Raw genomic sequence first — 20245 nt, forward strand, 5'->3', positions numbered from 1 at the left:
TCTCTGAAACCTTCACACCCTTCCTAAAGTGTTGCAACTAGATTTGAATGGATGGCCCAGAACTTTGTGTGGTGTTACATGTACATGTTTCTGTAACAAATTATCTCCAAAGCATTGTAACAGTTGCTTATATGAGGTTTCATCCAATGGACGTACTAGATCCCTGATATTTAACCCTTGTGTTTTGCAAGGCAATGAGCAACAGTAAATCAGGGAAAAGCAGGATCTTGACATTGCTCTTACCAACAGGGGCATAATCAAAATTGAATAAAAATCCATCACCAAACAGTGACAATCTAAACACACTGAATCAGCACTAACAGCCATCTTAAAAATACCGGATAATTAAAACTGCATTTCTCATCCAAAGATATTTGAACCAATTATTTGAAAATAAATTGAATATATTCCTCTGCACAGTTGGTCTTTGGATGGTTTCAAACTGTGATTACAATAGGCTTCAAAAATGGATACCGTCTCTTTAAAGGAATGGTCATTTTTATATTTGTGCTTTCAATCATTTTATACCTCTTGCCTTCAGCAGGCTCCACAGTACCTGTGTACTATTGTATCTGTTCATGTTTATAAGCAGCAGGAATCTGCGGATGAGAAGAATGCACACGGTAATTTTGTAAAAAAAAAACACTTAGCGATTTTAATAAGAATCCTGTTAACGACACAGACACAGCTTGTACTTGCATGGACTTGTAAACCTCAACTAATAAAAATACCGGCAGTAACTGCCTGCTCATTCTCCAAGTACATTTGTGGTTTTCTATATGATCGTCATTCTCAACGCTTGCTGGGTCTTCTCTGCACAACTTCAGTAGACGAGATGTTGAAGAAGCAACTTTCCCCGTAACTAACTGGCACAGGAATGAGTGGTGAGATTTCAAATTAGAACACAATTCTATTCAATATCAAAGTAAATCTTTAATAAAATCTTTATTTTCCATGTTTCCACCACAATCTTTATATTAGTTAGAATATTTATATATATAATACAGGACAGCTGGAAGCAGAAATCTGGGATATGCAAATACATTCACAGAAAAGTTACTCCATTGCTGGCATGCTTAGAATAGTGACAGGGGTTGTGCAATAGTAGAGCGAGCTTTCAGTTCTTGTGAGGGTAAAGGTAGGAGGGAGAGCACAAGGGATCATTTTGACTGATTCTGAATGTTAAGCTGGTCCCAGACAGTTCCTTATACAAATGTTGCAAAAAGGTTAAGTGCTATTACACAAACAGAACTGAATCACAGCACAAGTGTGGCTCATAAACAATTGCAAGTGAAACACGGTGTAACAATGGGATCGAGTAGCCCTGAGTGGTAGTGGGGCTGGAGATGAGAGTGCCACAGTCGTTCACAGATTGATGGCCACTAGTTTGACCACAGTCCTTGCCAACCTAACCTCAGACTCAAGTCAGTGAGCTGTCTGAGTGAACAGATTACGGTCAGTCCAACCTACTGAACAGAACAGCAACCAGAAATAGGAAGGAGTTTTGGAAAAATAGCTTTATGTATTCAAAAATGAAAATTTATTTCCAATTTAGCAGAAGGCTAACTTTTCAAATCCAGTAAAATACACTAGTGAATGGTTTGCCAAAGGGCAACATTTCTTACTATCACCAACCAGTTACCCAAATAAGGTTAAGGTACAAACCACTGTATATAAAGTTAATATAAAATGGTCCTCTACCCCCTGAGCAATATCTCCACCTTAAACCCTTGTTCCAGCCTACAATACTCCTCCCATTTGAAACCACGTCCTGGTTCTGCACTGAACTATGGCCACACTTCAATGGTCCAAAAGAGATAACAAGGTTAGTTCTTTCTTTTAAATCACAGTTTATAGATAAAAATTTATTCTTATAAACACAGCAGCCTCAAAAATAGCACAAATTAGCTTTATATTAATACATTCATTTCTGCAAATACATTATGCTTTCTCACATTCCTCATGAACTCCATCAGCACCCAGCTCAATCCCCTTGCTCATTAACAGTTAAGATGCGAGCTGCCATTTAGTTAACTGTGGTGGTGTAGAAAAGGTTCATTACCAATGTTGCTTCAATCCAGGTTGCAAAAGGTGGGTTGGAGATAGAAGAGCACTTTCCATGAACCACAAAATCCCTACAGAAAATTAGTGAGTTCAGCAACACCACCATGTCTTGCAATCCAAGTTATCCATAGTAGGATTTGAAATCTCACTACAGTTGGAAGGGTGCCTTTGTTTTAAACATGGAGGGCAAATATAGCAACCTGACTTGCAGATTCTTTCACCCACTGACGCATTGCTGGCAAAGGCCAACGTTTGAACTGAGAGAGGGTGGAGCAGGGGCAATGGAAGAGGTGGGCACAAATATAAAACTACCACACCAGCTGGGAGACCAGTGCTACCGCACAGTTCATTATGCTAAAGTACAGTTGCATGTGACTACATGTAAACAATGAATGCAGTTGTAAGTGGTGACAGCGGTGAATGTAACACCCAGCAAAGTTAGCATTACAGACCCAAACATGTAACAGCCACTCTCTCAGAGCCCATGTCATTCGTGGAAAAACTGGGGGAGGGAAATTTATTTTGCAACCCTGATGCTCCTTAATATACTCACACCAATTTAAACCTGAAATACCCCTTAATGCACAACTCACAGAACTTTACAACAGGGTGAATACACAGCAGTGAACTACCATCCAGGGCTCCCTCCTCCTGCTTGAAGACCACTGCACCCACTTGACCAGCTTGGACCATTCTCTATGGCCAACCCCCTCCTCCCCACCATCTCACCACCATCACCACCTCAAGATTATCCACTTAAAAACGGCTCACAAAGGCAGAACATAGCTGTCACCTGCAGCTTCACACTTTCCATATCCTGGCTTCAGAAACTAGTTCTAAGCTCTAGCCACTCTACTGCCTCTCTTTGTGAGGCAAGTTGCTTAATTAGACATAAAGAACCAACTCACCAAGTCCGGTGGTGGAACATTAGCCTTACACATAGCACAAGAATGACTCTCCACAGGCTTTAAGAGTAAGCAATAATACAGTATCACTGAACCAACCAGCTGACCTGCAGCTACATCCCATCCTTAGATGCAAGCTCGCATTGTTCAGTGTCACATAACCAGACTAATGCTAACTGCACTGACGCTTGGAAATGAAGAAGCACTCCTAATTCTGTTAAAGACAGGCAAATGCCTTAAAACTTTTTGTATTCCTCCCCAAGCAGCTTATTTCACATCAAAATGCATTTTATTCTTCATCCCAAACAATTTGTTCAGGACTTATTTAGAACTTGGCAAAACAACAACTGGGAAAAACACACAATTAGCAATTACAGCTGCTTATCTCATTCCTCTGGATAACAAGTTAAACACAAGACTGTAACTATTGTCAACATTTCTTTAACATATTGAGTTCAGTACATACTGATGGAAAGGTTATTTAAAAAGAAATGAAAGGAATAAAATTAAAAAGCAAATCCCCAAAAATATTTAAACGTACAGTGTTAACCCTGTATTTACATGTTCTTACTGTTTCCCCTTAATGCAAACGCATAAAATCAGAATGCTTGCAAGTATCAATTCAGATTGGGAAGGGGAAACAGTCTCCAAAATCCTGCCAGATTTTGTGAAAGTCTCACATCTATAACAGGCCTGCAGCTCCATGTAATCAGCTCTTAAAAGATCAATCACCCAGTATTTTGAGGGATCAAGTGGCCAGGTACTCTGCGAATAATCCTATTGTGCCAGGCCTTTACAAGTTCACTGGATGGGTACCTGTTTCTAATATACTGCAGACTCATCCACTTAACTGACCTATTAATGGCCTCAAACACACCTGTCTGACATTTTTCAGTTTCAATACATTTTTTAAATGTCTGTTTAGAATTCCCTACTTCAGTTAAAAAAAAATCCCCCCAAAATACTCTAAAAGTGCAGATGTGACTATTCGCCATATCAAACCAGGTCTCAGTGTGTGAAGAATCTCATGTGTAATCATGGAATGGATCTTAGCCTTTTTCTTTCAACATCCCATACCCCCTAACCCAGTCCCAATCTGCTTGAAAAGCAAGTTAAAGCAGCAACATAGCTGGTAAGTGCAAAGAGTTCCCTCCACAGCCTAAAGAAAAGGTGCTTAATACCCTGGAATGCGTTCTTGTCTGAGGTAGAAATAAAAGGGCAATCTCCACTGGTGACTGGACATCTTTACCAGTTGTGTAGCACTTTATTCCCCACACAGCATTCTAACTATTCTGTAATGTTGCTCCTAATTGTTGCGCAGATTGTTGGAAAGCCCCACTCACCCTTGTATTAAACTGTGGTGCTTTTGCTCACGGGTAATCCAGAAGATAAATCAATAAAATTTACTGACTGTTGGGAAAAGCAACACAAGCAGATCCTACATCTAACACAGAGATGGGAGTTTACTGAATGGATGAGGAGCAACCATATTTCACAACGAGCATGGAGAAGATTTTGTCCTCAGCCATGCTATGAGACAGTATAGAGTCAAGGCTGCAGTCTGAATGCCCTCCCTCAACCAGGAGCTAAAGAGTCTAATCATATTAATGACTCCACCTTTTGGTTCAATTACAGTTTAGATACAATTACAGTTCAATTACAATTTGGTTTAGTCGATTATGTTAAAAGCTACCCTGTTTTTCTTCTTTAATTCTTGTGGTACATACATCACTCAAGTGCGCTTTGCCCTATTTTAAAGCTACCCTGCTTGAAACTTTTGTAAAAAATAATTATTTTTTTTTGTGTTGAAGTGACATTAACTGAACTTGCTCCAAGGGCACTGGTAAGAGGTGAGGCATCCCATCCCAAGGGGCAGGTTTCAGCCTACCTGGCTATGCAGTGTGCTAGAAAGCACTAGTCCATCCCACTTGTATCTCTACCGATTTAGTCTTCAATTAAATTTCACACCAGCTGCCAAGGTTTAAGTATAGTACTGGCACTAATCAGCTCATGAACAGCATTTTTTTAAGCAAGCTCCAGAAGGGCTACCTTAACCACAGTAAACAAATATCTATTCAATATCAAAACTATTAGCCTAATGATAAAGCTATAACCAGCGGTTTTTGAATAGGCATCAATAAAGGTCATTATATAGAGGCACATTTGTGCTATAGTTCACATTCTGTCCAACTGTGACATGAGGCTCAATGACTGGTTAATAAACTCAACCATCATTTCCTTTCCCCTCCAAATCTGATCTGTCCAAAGTCCAAACTTCATAATTTTAGCCCAGTATCATGAACAAGGCATCGTGTGGCTACTCAGGTGGGTCTCCCACCTGAATGACGAGCAGAATTTGGGAATGAGTGGAGAAAGCTGTGCCAACAACACTTCTAATGTCAGACTTCAGGATCACACATCCTTCTTACACTCTGCCTAGGAGGGAATTAGATTCCCAAAACATTCTTTGGGAGAAAAATACAGTTTGAAAATTGACTTTGGTAATGATGACTGCTGTTTTGATAGTGAAATTCTTGCCAAGTCCATGTAAGGCTGTTCGGCAAAATGGATTTGAAATCGCACGGAGCAAACTGGCTGGAGAAGAGAAGGAGCCAAAATGTCTTCTGCGTAGTTTCAAAGCATGGAGAGATTGTCGTTTCTCTCTTCCTATTTCCATATCTGGGTGCCAAGGGACTGACCTGCTGCTGGAGCAGTTCCTGCTCCCATGGAAACTGGCGACTGTCCGTAATTCACCATACCATTGGCCCCGTAGAAATTCACCCCGGCCATATGCTGAGTCATCTGAAAATAAAGAAGGTCAGCTGAACACAGAAAAATATCTCCTCGCACCTTAAATTTTATGAAATACACCCTTTTCCCAAATCAGTGAAGAGGGAGACAGACTTAGAATTGCAACCAATTAGTAATTATAGATTTTCTGATGTCTTCTGAATGTTGGGAATACAGATCCACAATTCCTTGAAAGTGGTGTCACAGGTAGATAGGGTTGTAAAGAGAGCTTTTGGCACATTGGCCTTCATAAATCAGTATTGAGAACAGGAGGATATTATGCTCAAGTTGTACAAGACATTGGTGAGGCCTAATTTGGAGTATTATGTGCAGATCTGGCCACCTACAGGAAAGCATTCAATCAGATTGAAAGAATGTGGAGTAAGAGCATTCCTTGGAGCATTGAAGTATGAGGGGAGACTTGACGGGTATACAAAATTATGAAGGGATGGAGGTTCGATTTCAACACTTAAGAGAAATTTGGATAAGAACACGGATGGCAGGGGAGCTATGGTCCATGTGCAGGTCAATGGGACTAGGCATAATAATAGTTCGTCATGGACTAGATGGGCTCAACAGGCTGTTTCTGTATGTTAGTGAACTGTCAGCTTGTAGGTGTATCAACCAATTGACCAGTTAAGGAACTAGATGCCAGATTCCTCATGGTGAATTTACTTGAGGGCTATATAGTAAATTCAGCACAGAGTGAATATTCCACCCAGACGGAGCTCAACACTGACCAAGAACAGTAGCTCTGATCAGATTACGAGAATGTTGGAGGATATATCACAGTGGACTGCCAGGTTACCATACCGTTAAAGGGAGTACACTTCAGGTAGAGCTCTACATCAAACCTGATGGGACTACGTCTCCCATGTCTGACTAAAATGGCTCAAATGCAGGGCATCAACCAAACTGTTGATGTCATTATTCCCTTCTGAGGCAGGAAGAACCTTACCTGTGCAATGTTCCACTGCAGCTGCTGTGCCTGTTGGACTCCGTACACCGGCTGAGGCATGGCCATCCCAGCCACGTGGGCACCCGGCTGCGCCATCATCCCACTGGGCATACCCATCAACCCGGCCTGCATGCTACCTACGAATCCTGGTGGCAATGCTACTGGAGCCACCATGCCCAATGACTGCCCCACATTACCCATCACAGCACCGGCCGGCAGGGCTCCACTGCCCACCGGGGAAAAATTCGCGAAGCCAGGTGCCAGACAGGGACCATAGGGTGTTTGTGCAGAGGGCATAAACATCGCACCTGGAAAACACAACAGCAGTCGCTCAGTTCCCGTTTTAAACAGTGTGAAGTCAGCATGAAAATCAGCTTTATTATCACTGACATATATTGTGAAATTAGTAGCAGCACACTGCAAGGAGAAACATGCAACAGTAAAGATGATAATTCTTTATATTAATTGCTTTCGTTGCTTATTAACAGCAAAAGCAATTAGCAATTGAGAGGAACAGTTGCCAGACCTCGTAGTTCAGTGTCTCCGGTCAGACTGCACTGACACAGAGCCAGGATCCTGGCCGAAACACTTAACTCTTTACACCTCAGGAACTGAACAACCTGATCACTCCCTGTCTGGATCTTGTTCAAAAGCTGCCAGCATTACCATAGCATGCTGCAGCAGAAGAGCCAAACCCAGAACAGAGTTGACCTTCATGTGGGAACGGCGGTCATTTCAGACTTGGACTCAAGAGAGATGATTCTGGCGAGGTAGCAGCGCACTCAGGTGCAGCGGCCCCTCGGAGGCCAATCCAAGGTGTTTCATCTTTTTTAAACATCTTTTTTTACAATCACAAGAAAATGCTGGACTTTAAGAACTTCAGGTACTGCAGGTCTATCCCATCAGTGAGTTGCTTGTTGGTGGACGGGATGGATTTGGTGTCGACAAACATCGGACTTGGTGCAAGAAGGTGGTGTGCATTGTAACAGCCAGTGATTGTCTTGGACATTTCACTTGCAATCACAAGACCCTGTTGGACATTGATAATGTAAACTACCGCAAGCCTGTTTCCTTTCTTTGTTAGTGCGACAGATGGTGGGGGAGCTGCATAGCCTCGGCTGTAGTGAGGACTGGGCCTCAAGTTGTGGGCTTGCCTACGTTGCAGTCCAGAAGAGGAGACGCCAGAGATAGCGTAGCACAGCTTCCATACTCGGTTGAGGACTGGCCTCTCCCATCGGTGCTGCCCTCCGGTGTTCAAATGGTGGAATGACAAGCTGGATTGCATGATTCTTTCATCTGCGAACTACTTGGAACTGAATGTGCTGTGAGTGTGCCCTGTGCTGTGTTGTGCTATGGATGTTTTGCACTTGGCCCCGGAAGAACACTGGTTTGTTCAGCTGTACTTATGCATGGTTGAATAATTAAACTTGAATTTGAACTTTAACTGAGAAACACAGTCAGAAATAAGTGCTGTTAAGAGCAAAATTTTCGCCAGTGAGAAAGATGATGAAAAATGTATCGTTTGCACAAACTTACAATCCCTTTAAGATTCAATGTATGAAAGATTCTTTGAGCTGCAGAAACAACACTCAGGCAGCCTGGATTAATTTCTGAAAAAGCTAATTCAGATTCGAGTTTGAGATCTGAATATAGATTTAAAAATCTGGAAGTTAAAGTGTCAGAAAGAAGTTATGGGGATTGTTATATAACTCATATTTTTCTATATCCTATAGGGTAGAAAACTTGTTTTTCTGTCTACGACCGTAAAACATAGGAGCATATTTAGGCCATTTGACCCATCAAATCTGCTCCAGAATTCCATCATAGCTGATTTATTATCCCTCTTCAACTCTATTCTTCTGTCCTCTCTCTGTAACCTTTGATGCCCTTACTAATCAGGAGCCTATCAACTTCTGCTTTAAATATAGCCAATGACTTGGCCTCCACAGATTCACCATCCTTTAGTGAAACAGATTCCTCCTCATCTCTGTTCTAAGTCAACATCCTCTATTCTGAGTCTGAACTCTTTGGCCCTGGGCTCTCCTACTATAGAAAACATCCTCTCCACGTTCAGTTGCAATATTTTACTGTCACTTTGATTGTATGAGACAATTAATAAAAGTAGGAAATGCTTGAAATACTCAGGAGGTCAGGCTGCATCCATGGGGAGAGAAACAGAGTTAATGCTTCAGGTTGAAGAACTTTCATCAGATCTGAAACAATCATCCTGCTTCTCATCCCTCAGATGTGACCTGCTGATCATTTCTGGAATTTTTTGTTTTTAATTTTAGAATTCCAGCATCTAGCCTTTTTGCTTCTCAGTGTGTCAGATAGTTGCCTCCTGTGGTGAAACCTTCTCTGGGAACCAAAGGGAAGCCAAAACAAGGTCCTGACAACAAATAAAACAAAACTTCAAAAATGACCAATGGGAAACAAATTCCTCAGGTGAAACAGTGCATCAATAAGTACAGGAACTGTTTGCAGTAACAATCAGAATGTCATGATGCACGCTGGCTATATTGGACCCACGTGCAGAGGAAAGACAGACTCCAATGTAGAGATGGCGACCGGAGTTTATTCACAAAAATTCCAACAGAACATGGGTGGCTCAGGCAAGCAACTCTGCGAGACGTAACATTGTCAAAACTAGGACCTCACAATTTTCGCTAATCAGGTGTCTGCTTAAGTAACATGATATCCCTGAGCCTGTCAAAATAAACTGAACAAGTTCAAACAGAAGGCACCAGGAGACCGCATTACAGTGAATCACTGGAGAAAAAAACACAAGGAACTCTAAATAATTAACGACTTCCATTAAACACCAATTCAGGTGCTCTGAAATCCGCAGAGCCCCACACTCTCTGGCTCCCCGCAGAGGCCTAAAGAGCTCATTGCACTGAATCAGAATCAAGGTTTAATATTACTGGCATACGTTGTGAAATCTGTTGTACATTGTAATACAGAATGATAGAAATGATAAATTAGAATAAAAATATACATATATGGATTAAATTAATTTAAGTAGTGCAAAAAGGGAGGGAAGAAAAAAATACTGAGATAGTGTTCATGGGTTCATTGTCCCTTCAGAAATCTGATGGCGGAGGGGAAGAAGCTGTTCCTAAAATGTTGAATGTGTGCCTTCACGTTCCTCCTTGATGGTAGCAGTAACTAGGGGGCATGTCCTGGGTGATGGGAGCCCTCAACAATGAATGCCACCTTTCCAAGGCATTGCCTTTTGAAGGTGTTCTTGATACTAGAGGCTAGTTAGTGCCCATGATGAAGTTAGCCAAATTTACAACTTTCTGCTGCTTTTTTCTGATCTTGTGCAGTGTCCCCTCCATACCAGAAGGTGATGCAACCAGTTATAATATTTACTCAGAGGCTCCATCTTCCTCTCATCCCAACCCTCCCCTCTCCACTGACACCCCCAGCCTCCCCCCTCCCCCCTCTGATCCCAGCTCTCATCCATGCCAGGTCTTCACCATCCCCTCCGACCTTCAACTGTCGGAGGCAGAACGCTCTGTCCTCAGTAAGGGCCTCACCTTTGTCCCCCTTCGCCCACACCTCAGCCCACAAGAGTTCCGTGTTCGCCATGATGTGGAACTCTTCTTTCGCCGTCTCCATCTCGAAGCCTACTTCTTCGGCAAGGACTCTGCCACCACCACCGATGACCCCTTCTCCCATCTTCAACCCTCCTCTTCTTCATGGACACCCTGCTCTGGTCTTCTGCCTGCTCTGGATCTCTTTATCACTAACTGCCGACGGGACATCAACCGTCTCGACTTCACTGCATCTTGTTCCCATTCCAACCTCACTCCTTCCGAACGCTCTGCTCTCCACTCCCTCCGCACTAATCCTAATCTTACTATTAAACCCGCCGATAAGGGTGGTGCTGTTGTAGTCTGGCGTACTGACCTCTACCTTGCCGAGGCACAGCGACAACTCGCGGATACCTCCTCTTATTTACCCCTCGATCGTGACCCCACTAAGGAGCACCAGGCCATTGTCTCCCACACCATCACCGACTTTATCCGCTCAGGGGATCTCCCATCCACCGCTACCAACCTTATAGTTCCCACACCTCGCACTTCCTGTTTCTACCTCCTACCCAAGATCCACAAACCTGCCTGTCCTGGCAGACCTATTGTCTCAGCTTGCTCCTGCCCCACTGAACTCGTTTCTGCATACCTCGACACGGTTTTATCCCCCCTTGTTCAATCCCTTCCTACCTATGTTCGTGACACTTCTCACGCTCTTAAACTTTTTGATGACTTTAAGTTCCCTGGCCCCCACCGCTTTATTTTCACCATGGATGTCCAGTCCCTATATACTTCCATCCCCCATCAGGAAGGTCTCAAAGCTCTCCGCTTCTTTTTGGATTCCAGACCTAATCAGTTCCCCTCTACCACCACTCTGCTCTGTCTAGCAGAATTAGTCCTTACTCTTAATAATTTCTCCTTTGGCTCCTCCCACTTCCTCCAAAGTCAAGGTGTAGCTATGGGCACCCGTATGGGTCCTAGCTACGCCTGCCTTTTTGTTGGCTTTGTGGAACAATCTATGTTCCGTACCTATTCTGGTATCTGTCCCCCACTTTTCTCTCGCTACATCGACGACTGCATTGGCGCTGCTTCCTGCACGCATGCTGAGCTCGTTGACTTTATTAACTTTGCCTCCAACTTTCACCCTGCCCTCAAGTTTACCTGGTCCATTTCCGACACCTCCCTCCCCTTTCTAGATCTTTCTGTCTCTATCTCTGGAGACAGCTTATCCACTGATGTCTACTATAAGCCTACTGACTCTCACAGCCACCTGGACTATTCCTCTTCTCACCCTGTCTCTTGCAAAAATGCCATCTCCTTCTCGCAATTCCTCCGTCTCCGCCGCATCTGCTCTCAGGATGAGGCTTTTCATTCCAGGACAAGAGAGATGTCCTCCTTTTTCAAAGAAAGGGGCTTCCCTTCCTCCACCATCAACTCTGCTCTGAAACGCATCTTCCCCATTTCACGCACATCTGCTCTCACTCCATCCTCCCGCCACCCCACTAGGAATAGGGTTCCCCTGGTCCTCACCTACCACCCCACCAGCCTCCGGGTCCAACATATTATTCTCCGTAACTTCCGCCACCTCCAACGGGATCCCACCACTAAGCACATCTTTCCCTCCCACCCCCCCGCTTTCCGCAGGGATCGCTCCCTACGCGACTCCCTCGTCCATTCGTCCCCCTCATCCCTCTCCACTGATCTCCCTCCTGGCACTTATCCTTGTAAGCGGAACAAGTGCTACACATGCCCTTACACTTCCTCCCTTACCACCATTCAGGGTCCCAGACAGTCCTTCCAGGTGAGGCGACACTTCACCTGTGAGTCGGCTGGGGTGATATTCTGTGTCCGGTGCTCCCGATGTGGCCTTCTATATATATTGGCGAGACCCGACGCAGACTGGGAGACCACTTTGCTGAACACCTACGCTCTGTCCGCCAGAGAAAGCAGGATCTCCCAGTGGCCACACATGTTAATTCCGCATCCCATTCCCATTCTGACATGTCTATCCACGGCCTCCTCTACTGTAAAGATGAAGCCACACTCAGGTTGGAGGAACAACACCTTATATGCCGTCTGGGTAGCCTCCAACCTGATGGCACGAACATTGACTTCTCTGACTTCCGCTAATGCCCCACCTCCCCCTCGTACCCCATCTGCTATTTATTTTTATACACACACATTCTTTCTCACACTCTCCTTTTTCTCCCTCTGTCCCTCTGACTATACCCCTTGCCCATCCTCTGGGCTTCCCCCCTCTCCCTTTCTTTCTCCCTGGGCCTCCTGTCCCATGATCCTCTCATATCCCCTTTGCCAATCACCTGTCCAGCTCTTGGCTCCATCCCTCCCCCTCCTGTCTTCCCCTATCATTTCGGATCTCCCCCTCCCCCTCCCACTTTCAAATCTCTTACTAACTCTTCCTTCAGTTAGTCCTGACGAAGGGTCTCGGCCTGAAACTTCGACTGTACCTCTTCCTAGAGATGCTGCCAGGCCTGCTGCGTTCACCAACAACTTTGATTTGTGTTGCTTGAATTTCCAGCATCTGCAGAATTCCTGTTGTTTGTGATAATATTACCCATAGTACACTTGTAGAAATTTTTGTGAGTCTTTAATGACATGCCAAGTCTCCTCTAATTCCTAATGAAATACAGCTGCTGTCATGTTTTCTTTGTAATTGCAAGATTATGTGTAGCTCAGGACTGATCTTCAGAGATGTTGACACCCAGGAACTTGAAACTGCTCATCGCTTAATAAGGACTGGTGTGGTTTCCCTTGACTTCCTCTTCCTGAAGTCCACAATCAATTCCTTGGTCTTACTGACGTCAAGTACAAGGTTGTTATTGTGGCACCACTTAACCAGTTGATTTATCTCGCTCCTGTACGCCTCATTATCTGAAATTCTGCCAGCAATAGTTGTATCGTCAGCAAATTTATAACTGCTGTTTGAGCTGTGCCTAGCCACACCATTGTGGGTGTAAAGAGGGTAAAGGAGTGGGCTAAGCACACATCCTTGAGGTGCACCAGTGTTAACTGTCAGCAAAGAGATGTTATTCCCAATCTGCACAGATTGTGGTCTCCCAGTGAAGAAGTCAATGATCCAGTTGCAGAGGGAGGTACAGAGGCCCAGATTTTGGAGCTTTTTGATTAGAATGATTGTGTTGAATGCTGAGCTATAGTCAATAAATGTAGGGTTTACTATTGTCCAGGTGATTCAAGGCAGAGTGGAGAGCCAGTGAGATTACATCCACTGTAGACCTATTGTGGCGACAGGCAAATTGCAGCAGGTCCATGTCCTTGCTTAGACAAGATCTGTCTACTGTGAGGCTCTCAGTTAAATGACATGCCATCAGTATGCTGTAACTCATATTACAGTGTAGGGTGGAGGGACAGTAAAGACTGTGCCTTGATGCCAGTAACTGGTTTCATAGCTCAAGGTTAAGAATAAAAGCCTGCTACAACTATGAGTCAACATACACAGAGATGAAGCCAGGAAGAATTAGGTGCAGGAGAATCCATCTTCTAGTGCAAGGGTTCCCAGTCTGGGGTCCATGGACTCCTCAATTAACAGTAAGGATCCATGGCATAAAGAAGGTTGGGACCCCCGTTCGACAGCTTTAGTAGATGGATTCACCCGCACATGGCAAGTTACCAAATTCTGTATCATTAGTGGAATAAAAAAGAACAGGGTAAAAGAAAAGACTCTTGATTATAACAGACAAGTAGTTAATTTACCAAGTTAAAATGATTTACATAGATAAGGTGAATGCCCCTAGTATTTTTCCCAGGGTTGTAGAATCAAGAACTAGAGGGCATAGGTTTAAGGTGGGAGGGGAAAGATTTAATAGGAACTTGAGGAGCAACTATTTTTTTTACTTAAAGTGTGTATCTACATGGAATAAGCTGCTAGAGGAAGTGGTTGAGGCAGGTATAGTACAATAACAACTTTTAGGACAGTTGGGCAGGTATATTTTTTGGAACGATATACAAGGTAATGGGCCAAACACTAGCAAATGGGACAAGCTTGGATATGGCCTCCTGGTTGGCATGTACCAGTTGGGCCAAAGAGCTTGTTCTACATGGAGTGCTGTCGCAGGAAAGCAGCATCAAGGACCCCCACCGTCCAGGTCAGGCACTCTTCTCGCTGACATCAGGAATATGATACAGGAGCCTGAAGACCTGCACAACCAGGTTCAGAACGGTTAATACCCCTACCCTTAGTCTCTTGAAACAGAGGGGAAAACTTCACTCACCCCAGCATTGAACTGTTCCCATAACCTATCGATTCTCTTTCAAGGATTCCTCATCTCATGTTCTCGATATTAGTTAGTTAGTTAGTTAGTTATTATTTCCTTTATTTTCTCTTTTTTTTGTATTTTTGTTGTTTCTTTTCGCTCATTGGCTGTTGTCCGTCCTATTGGGTATGGTCCTCCATTGATTCTACAGTGTTTCTTTTATTTACTGTGATTGCCTGCAAGAAAATGAGTCTCGGGGTTGTATATAGTGACGTACATGTACTTTCAGAATAAACTTTGTATGACTATGATTTTAGATACCTATAATTTGCAAGAATTTTTGACAGTACAGTAGTGGCAGCTTAAGGGCAGAAGCTTAAACAAGGAGAAATTTAAAATGACACGAAAGCTCAAAAAGTTGCTACTTTATAGCAAATAGCTAGTGAGGACTGCCAGCGTGGAGAAGAACTAAAGGCACTAGCCATGATTAATGTTGTGTGCCTGGTAAGGAATTTTTTTCCCCACATCTTTCTCATATTAACTTCAGCCAGGCTTAATTTTCTGTGATGATAAAACCTCTCGCTTTCTCTGTGCATCAAGATCTATTGGTAAAGTAAATACTCAAAAGCAAGCTAATAGCTCAGTTTTGCCAGAGCCATCAAGGGGTGTTGAGGCAAACACAGCAGTAGGGGCAGATTTGCTTGTCGAGATTTATATATTAGCCCACTAAAAATAATTATTACTTCCTACCAGCTCATTGAGGGATTTCTTCACAGCTGTTTGCTTTTAAGACCAGGTGTTTTTTAAAAAAAAAAATCATATATTTCAGTCTGACTATAACCCTAGAGTCAATGGCAAAACATTCAGCTGACTTCTCACATCTAGCTTGTCACAGTAAGGTGGGGCTCATTGAAGGCTCAACCAGGGCACTAAAATTCTGACATCCATTGCTAACTAATATGAGATGTAATCACCATTGTTTATTAACATGCTAAATAGAGGTCCCACCTTCCTTCTTCGACTCTTACTCAACCAAGATTGTAAGCTTATTCTTCAAGATTAAATTGAATTGTGAGCCTGCCTGATGAAGATATGGTAGTCAAGCCAATCTATTTCAATCTCTCTCAGCACTCAGTTTTACACTGTCCCAGAAATAACCAGCAAGCACCAGGAATAAATCTGAGAGGAATTACAAGAATTCTTAAGTCACCAAGGTTGATAACTACTCCACAATGACAGCAGAGATGCAATTAAATTTTTGAGCTGGAAGACAAATTCCCTGCTACCAGTTTTACTGAGGTTAACTTCAAGTGATGCCTGATAAAGATGGGAACCCTTTAGTAATGGAGTGACTGCTCATCATAGACTCCAGCTGCTTTAACAGTAATTAGCACAGAAAGGGTATAAGAAGTGTGGAGATTTCTGTTGCCATGCATGTGCTACAATCACACAAGAGAATGTGCATCACCAAAGTTAGTCGTAGGGAATGGCCTCGACAGGGCAGCTGTACAATCATTTTCAATAATTCAATAGCTATAATTCAGTGAGAGTTAGCACAGTGATGGAAAAGAAGCAAAAGGAGCTTTACTAGATTTAAATATAGTTTGAGAGAGGTGGACTGGAAATAAGCTCTTGAAATAGTTTCAGAACAAATTTATGAAATGACTGAGGGGTGCTGATCACATCTTTCCGAGGGGTAAAAAAGTAAGCTGGGAAGGATAGAGAAGCAATAAGATCTAATCCCTGACAGCTGGCAAGAAGAAAATGATGATAAAACAGGAAAAAAGAAACATGCCAGACCGCAAGTGGTCAAGACTATAGAGATAAAGATGTAAAAAAGTCTAAGGATGAAAGCAGTAAGATTGGAAGGCAAACACAGGATTTAGTGAACAACACTGATGGATATAATGAAGGAAAGTCCCAAGATGATTTATAGATACATGCAAAAGCATATTACAAACAGCAAGGTCTACTAGAAAATGAAAATATAGTATGATTTATGAGGATGGGTAGAGTTGTACAAGAATATTTTACATTTGGATTCACAAATTGATTCAGACAATATAGCTGAAGTGTGTGGAATACTATGAGTAACACAAAGAAAGGCAGGAAATGTTAAGGGTTTGACATCATTAAAAGTGGATTAACCATCATGCCTAGATAAAATATTCCCAGATTATTAAAAAGGATTGAAATAGAAAATACTCTGATGATCATTTCCTAATCCTGTTTGGCTGCAGCATGATGTCAGAAGTCAGTAACACAATTAACAGGGTGTCATTATTTTCAAAGTGAGAAAGGAATAGTTACAAACCATCCGGCCTAAAATTATTGGTAGATAAATTGCAGGAATAATTTCTGAAAGGTGTCATAAATCAGCAATTAGAAAGACCCAGATTAATCATGGATTTTTATGTCTGACCAAATTGACTGAGTTCTTTGAAGACATACTAAAGATAATGCATTTCATAGACAAAGAAAAGGTGTGTCAGAAGGGCAATGTCATGATAATCGTTGGAGATTTTAACATGAAAGTGGATTGCGAAAACCAAGCCAGTACTGAACGTCAAGAGAGAGAATTTGTAGAGTATCTAAGGGATGGCTTTTTAGAACAGCTTGTCGTTGAGCTGGCTAGGGGATCGGCTGTGCTAGATTGGGTGTTGTGCAATGATCTGGAGGTGATAAGGGAGCTTAAGGTTAAGGAACCCTTAGGGAGCAGTGATCACAATATGATCCAGTTCACTTTGAAATTTGAGAGGGAAAAAAAATCCAATGTGTCAGTATTTCAGTGGAATAAAGGAAATTACAATGGCATGAGAGGGGGACTGGCCAAAGTTGACTGGAAAGGGACACTAGCAGGAAGGACAGCACAGCAGCAATGGCTGGAGTTTCTGTGAAAAATGAGGGAAGTGCAAGACAGGTATATTCTAAATAAGAAGAAATTTTCAAATGGAAGAAGGACATTACAGTGGCTGACGAGTGAAGTCAGAGCCAAAGTAAAAGCAAAAGAGAGGGCATATAAGGAAGCGAAAGCATCAAGGATGATAGAGGATTGGAAAGCTTTTAAAAACTTGCAGAAGGAACTAAGGAGGTCATTAGGAAGGAAAAGGTGAATTATGAAAGGAAGCTGGTAACTAATAAAAGAAGATACTAAAAGCTTTAAGTATGTAAAAGGTAAAAGAGATTTGAGGGTAGATATAGGACCAATAGAAAATGACGCTGGAGATATTGTAATGAAAGATGCAGAGATGGCAGAGGAAGACATCTGCAGTATACCAGACATTCAAGAGTGTCAGGGAAGTGAAGCATTGAAAATTACGACTGAGAAGGTGCTCAGGAAGCTTAATGGTCTGAGGGTGGATAAATCTCCTGGACCTGATGGAATGCACACTTGGGTTCTGAAGGAAGTAGCTGGAGAGATTGCAGAGGCATTAACAATGATCTTTCAAGAATCAATAGGTTCTGGCATTGTACCAGATGACTGGAAAATTGCAAATGTTACTCCGCTGTTTAAGAAGGGTGGAAGGCAGCAGAAAGGAAACTATAGACCTGTTAGCCTGACATCAGTGGTTGGGAGGTTGTTAGAATCGATTGTTAGGGATGAGATTATGGAATACGTGGAGGCACATGACAAGATAGGCCAAAGCCAGCATGGTTTCCTGAAAGGAAAGTCCCGCCTGACTAACCTACTGCAATTTTTTGAGGAAATTACAAGCAGGGTAGACAAAGGAGATGCAGTGGATATGGTGTACTTGGATTTTCAGAAGTCCTTTGACAAGCTGCCGCATATGAGGCTGCTTAGAAAGATAAGAACCCACGGAACTACAGGGGAGTTACTAGCATGGGTGGAGCATTGGCTGATCAGCAGAAAACACAGAGTGGGAATAAAGGGATCCTATTCTGGCTGGCTGCCGGTTACCAGTGGAGTTCCACAAGGGTCGGTGTTGGGACCGCTGCTTTTTATGATGTATGTCAATGATTTGGACTACGGGATTAATGGATTTGTCGCTAAATTTGCCGATCATACAAAGATAGGTGGAGGAGCGGGTAGTACTGAGGAAACAGAGAACCTGCAGAGAGACTTAAATAGTTTAGGGGAATGGGCAAAGAAGTGGCAAATGAAATACAATGTTGGAAAGCGTATGGTCATGCCCTTTGGTGGAAGAAATAAACAGGCAGACTATTACTTAGATGGGGAGAGAATTCAAAATGCAGAGGTGCAAAGGGACTTGGGAGTCCTTGTGCAGGATACCCTAAAGGTTAACCTCCAGGTTGAGTTGGTGGTGAAGAAGGCGAATGCAATGTTATCATTCATTTTTAGAGGTATAGAATATAAGAGCAGGGGTGTGATGTTGAGGCTCTATAAGGCATTCCTGAGACCACATTTAGAGTATTGTGTGCAGTTTTGGCCTCCTTATTTTAGAAAGGATATAATGACATTGGAGAGGGTTCAGAGAAGATTCACGAGAATGATTCCAGAAATGAAAAGGTTACCATATGAGGAACGTCTGGCAGCTCTTGGGCTGTATTCCCTGGAGTTCAGAAGAATGAGGGGGGATCTCATTGAAACATTCCATATGTTAAAAGGCCTGAATTGATTAGATATGGCAAAATTATTTCCCATGGTAGGGGAGTCTAGGACAAGAGGGCACGACTTCAGGATTGAAGGACATCCATTTAAAACAGAGATGCAGAGAAATTACTTTAGTCAGAGGGTGGTAAATCTGTGGAATTCGCTGCCATGAGCGGCTGTGGAGGCCAAGTCATTGGGTGCATTTAAGGCAGAGATAGCCAGGGCATCAAAGGGTATGGGGAGAAGGCAGGGGAGTGGAGATAACTGGAAGAATTGGATCAGCCCATAATTGAATGGCAGAGCAGACTTGATGGGCCAAATGGCCTACTTCTGCTCCTATATCTTATTCTCTTATAAAAGCATTTTAGTAAAGCATTTGACAAAGCATAACATGTCCAGGGAAGTGAAAAGTAGCAAGTAAAATTCAATTCAAAATGGTAGGATGCTCAACAGTATAGAGGACCTTCTGCACATCTCTGAAGATAAATAAAAGAAAAATATGATCGCAGAGGCAAATGGAACACCCGTCTTTCTTGGCCAAGGCACAGACAAGCACCTGTATAATTAGATCCCTTGCTTTACTTGTATACACTTCCAGTCAGTAGAACACTGCAGGATGCAGTGCAGGCTTATCTGAGTTTTGTCATGTTGGATAATTATGGCTATATAAAAAGATCTATTTATCTGCAGTTGTTTTCTTACAATAAAGGAGATTTAGGGGAGCTTTAAATTATGGAGTTGGGGAAATGTAGAAGATGCTTGGAGAGATGTAAGTACTGGTTGCAAAGATTGGGGGCACAGATTTAAGTATTAGTTGGAATGTTAGAGGGGAGATGAGGAACAGTATCTTCATCCAAAAAGTACAGCCTTAAAGAAAGGCAGAAGGCAAAACCTCAGCACATTTTAAGTACTTGGTGTCAATAACCTACAAGGGCTGTGGTCAGGAGCTGATAAATTAAAAGAAGCCATGCGAGTTTTCTGCCTAAGCAAGTCAGAGTGGAGTCTGCTGTGCCGCAAATCATAGTGCTTCTATGACTCTGTTCATCAGTATCTCTGGGTCCCCAGTTCCAGATCAGCTGATTTCCACCTCAGCAGTCAGTTAGGAATGAAAGATCTGTAAAGGTTCTGCTATTGAGCTAGGCAGGACCATCTCTGCCAGTGCATCTTCCTCTGTCTCTGGGTGG

At 42.8% G+C, this 20245-nt stretch overlaps 1 protein-coding gene across 1 annotated transcript in view; it reads right to left on the reverse strand.

Annotated features, from left to right (window-relative positions):
• Positions 1 to 926: 926 nt before the first annotated feature.
• Positions 927 to 20245, reverse strand: part of LOC140190604 (stromal membrane-associated protein 2-like) — a 62567-nt gene continuing 43248 nt past the window's right edge. Inside the window, exons 9-10 of the mRNA XM_072247307.1 lie at positions 6718 to 7025; positions 927 to 5771 (exon numbers count right to left, since the gene is read on the reverse strand). Coding sequence (XP_072103408.1) covers positions 5637 to 5771; positions 6718 to 7025 — 443 coding nt within the window. The 3' untranslated portion in view covers positions 927 to 5636. The remainder of the gene's footprint in view (positions 5772 to 6717; positions 7026 to 20245) is intronic.

This window comes from Mobula birostris, chromosome 30, assembly GCF_030028105.1.
Source record: "Mobula birostris isolate sMobBir1 chromosome 30, sMobBir1.hap1, whole genome shotgun sequence".
Classification (NCBI taxonomy): Eukaryota; Metazoa; Chordata; class Chondrichthyes; order Myliobatiformes; family Myliobatidae; genus Mobula; species Mobula birostris.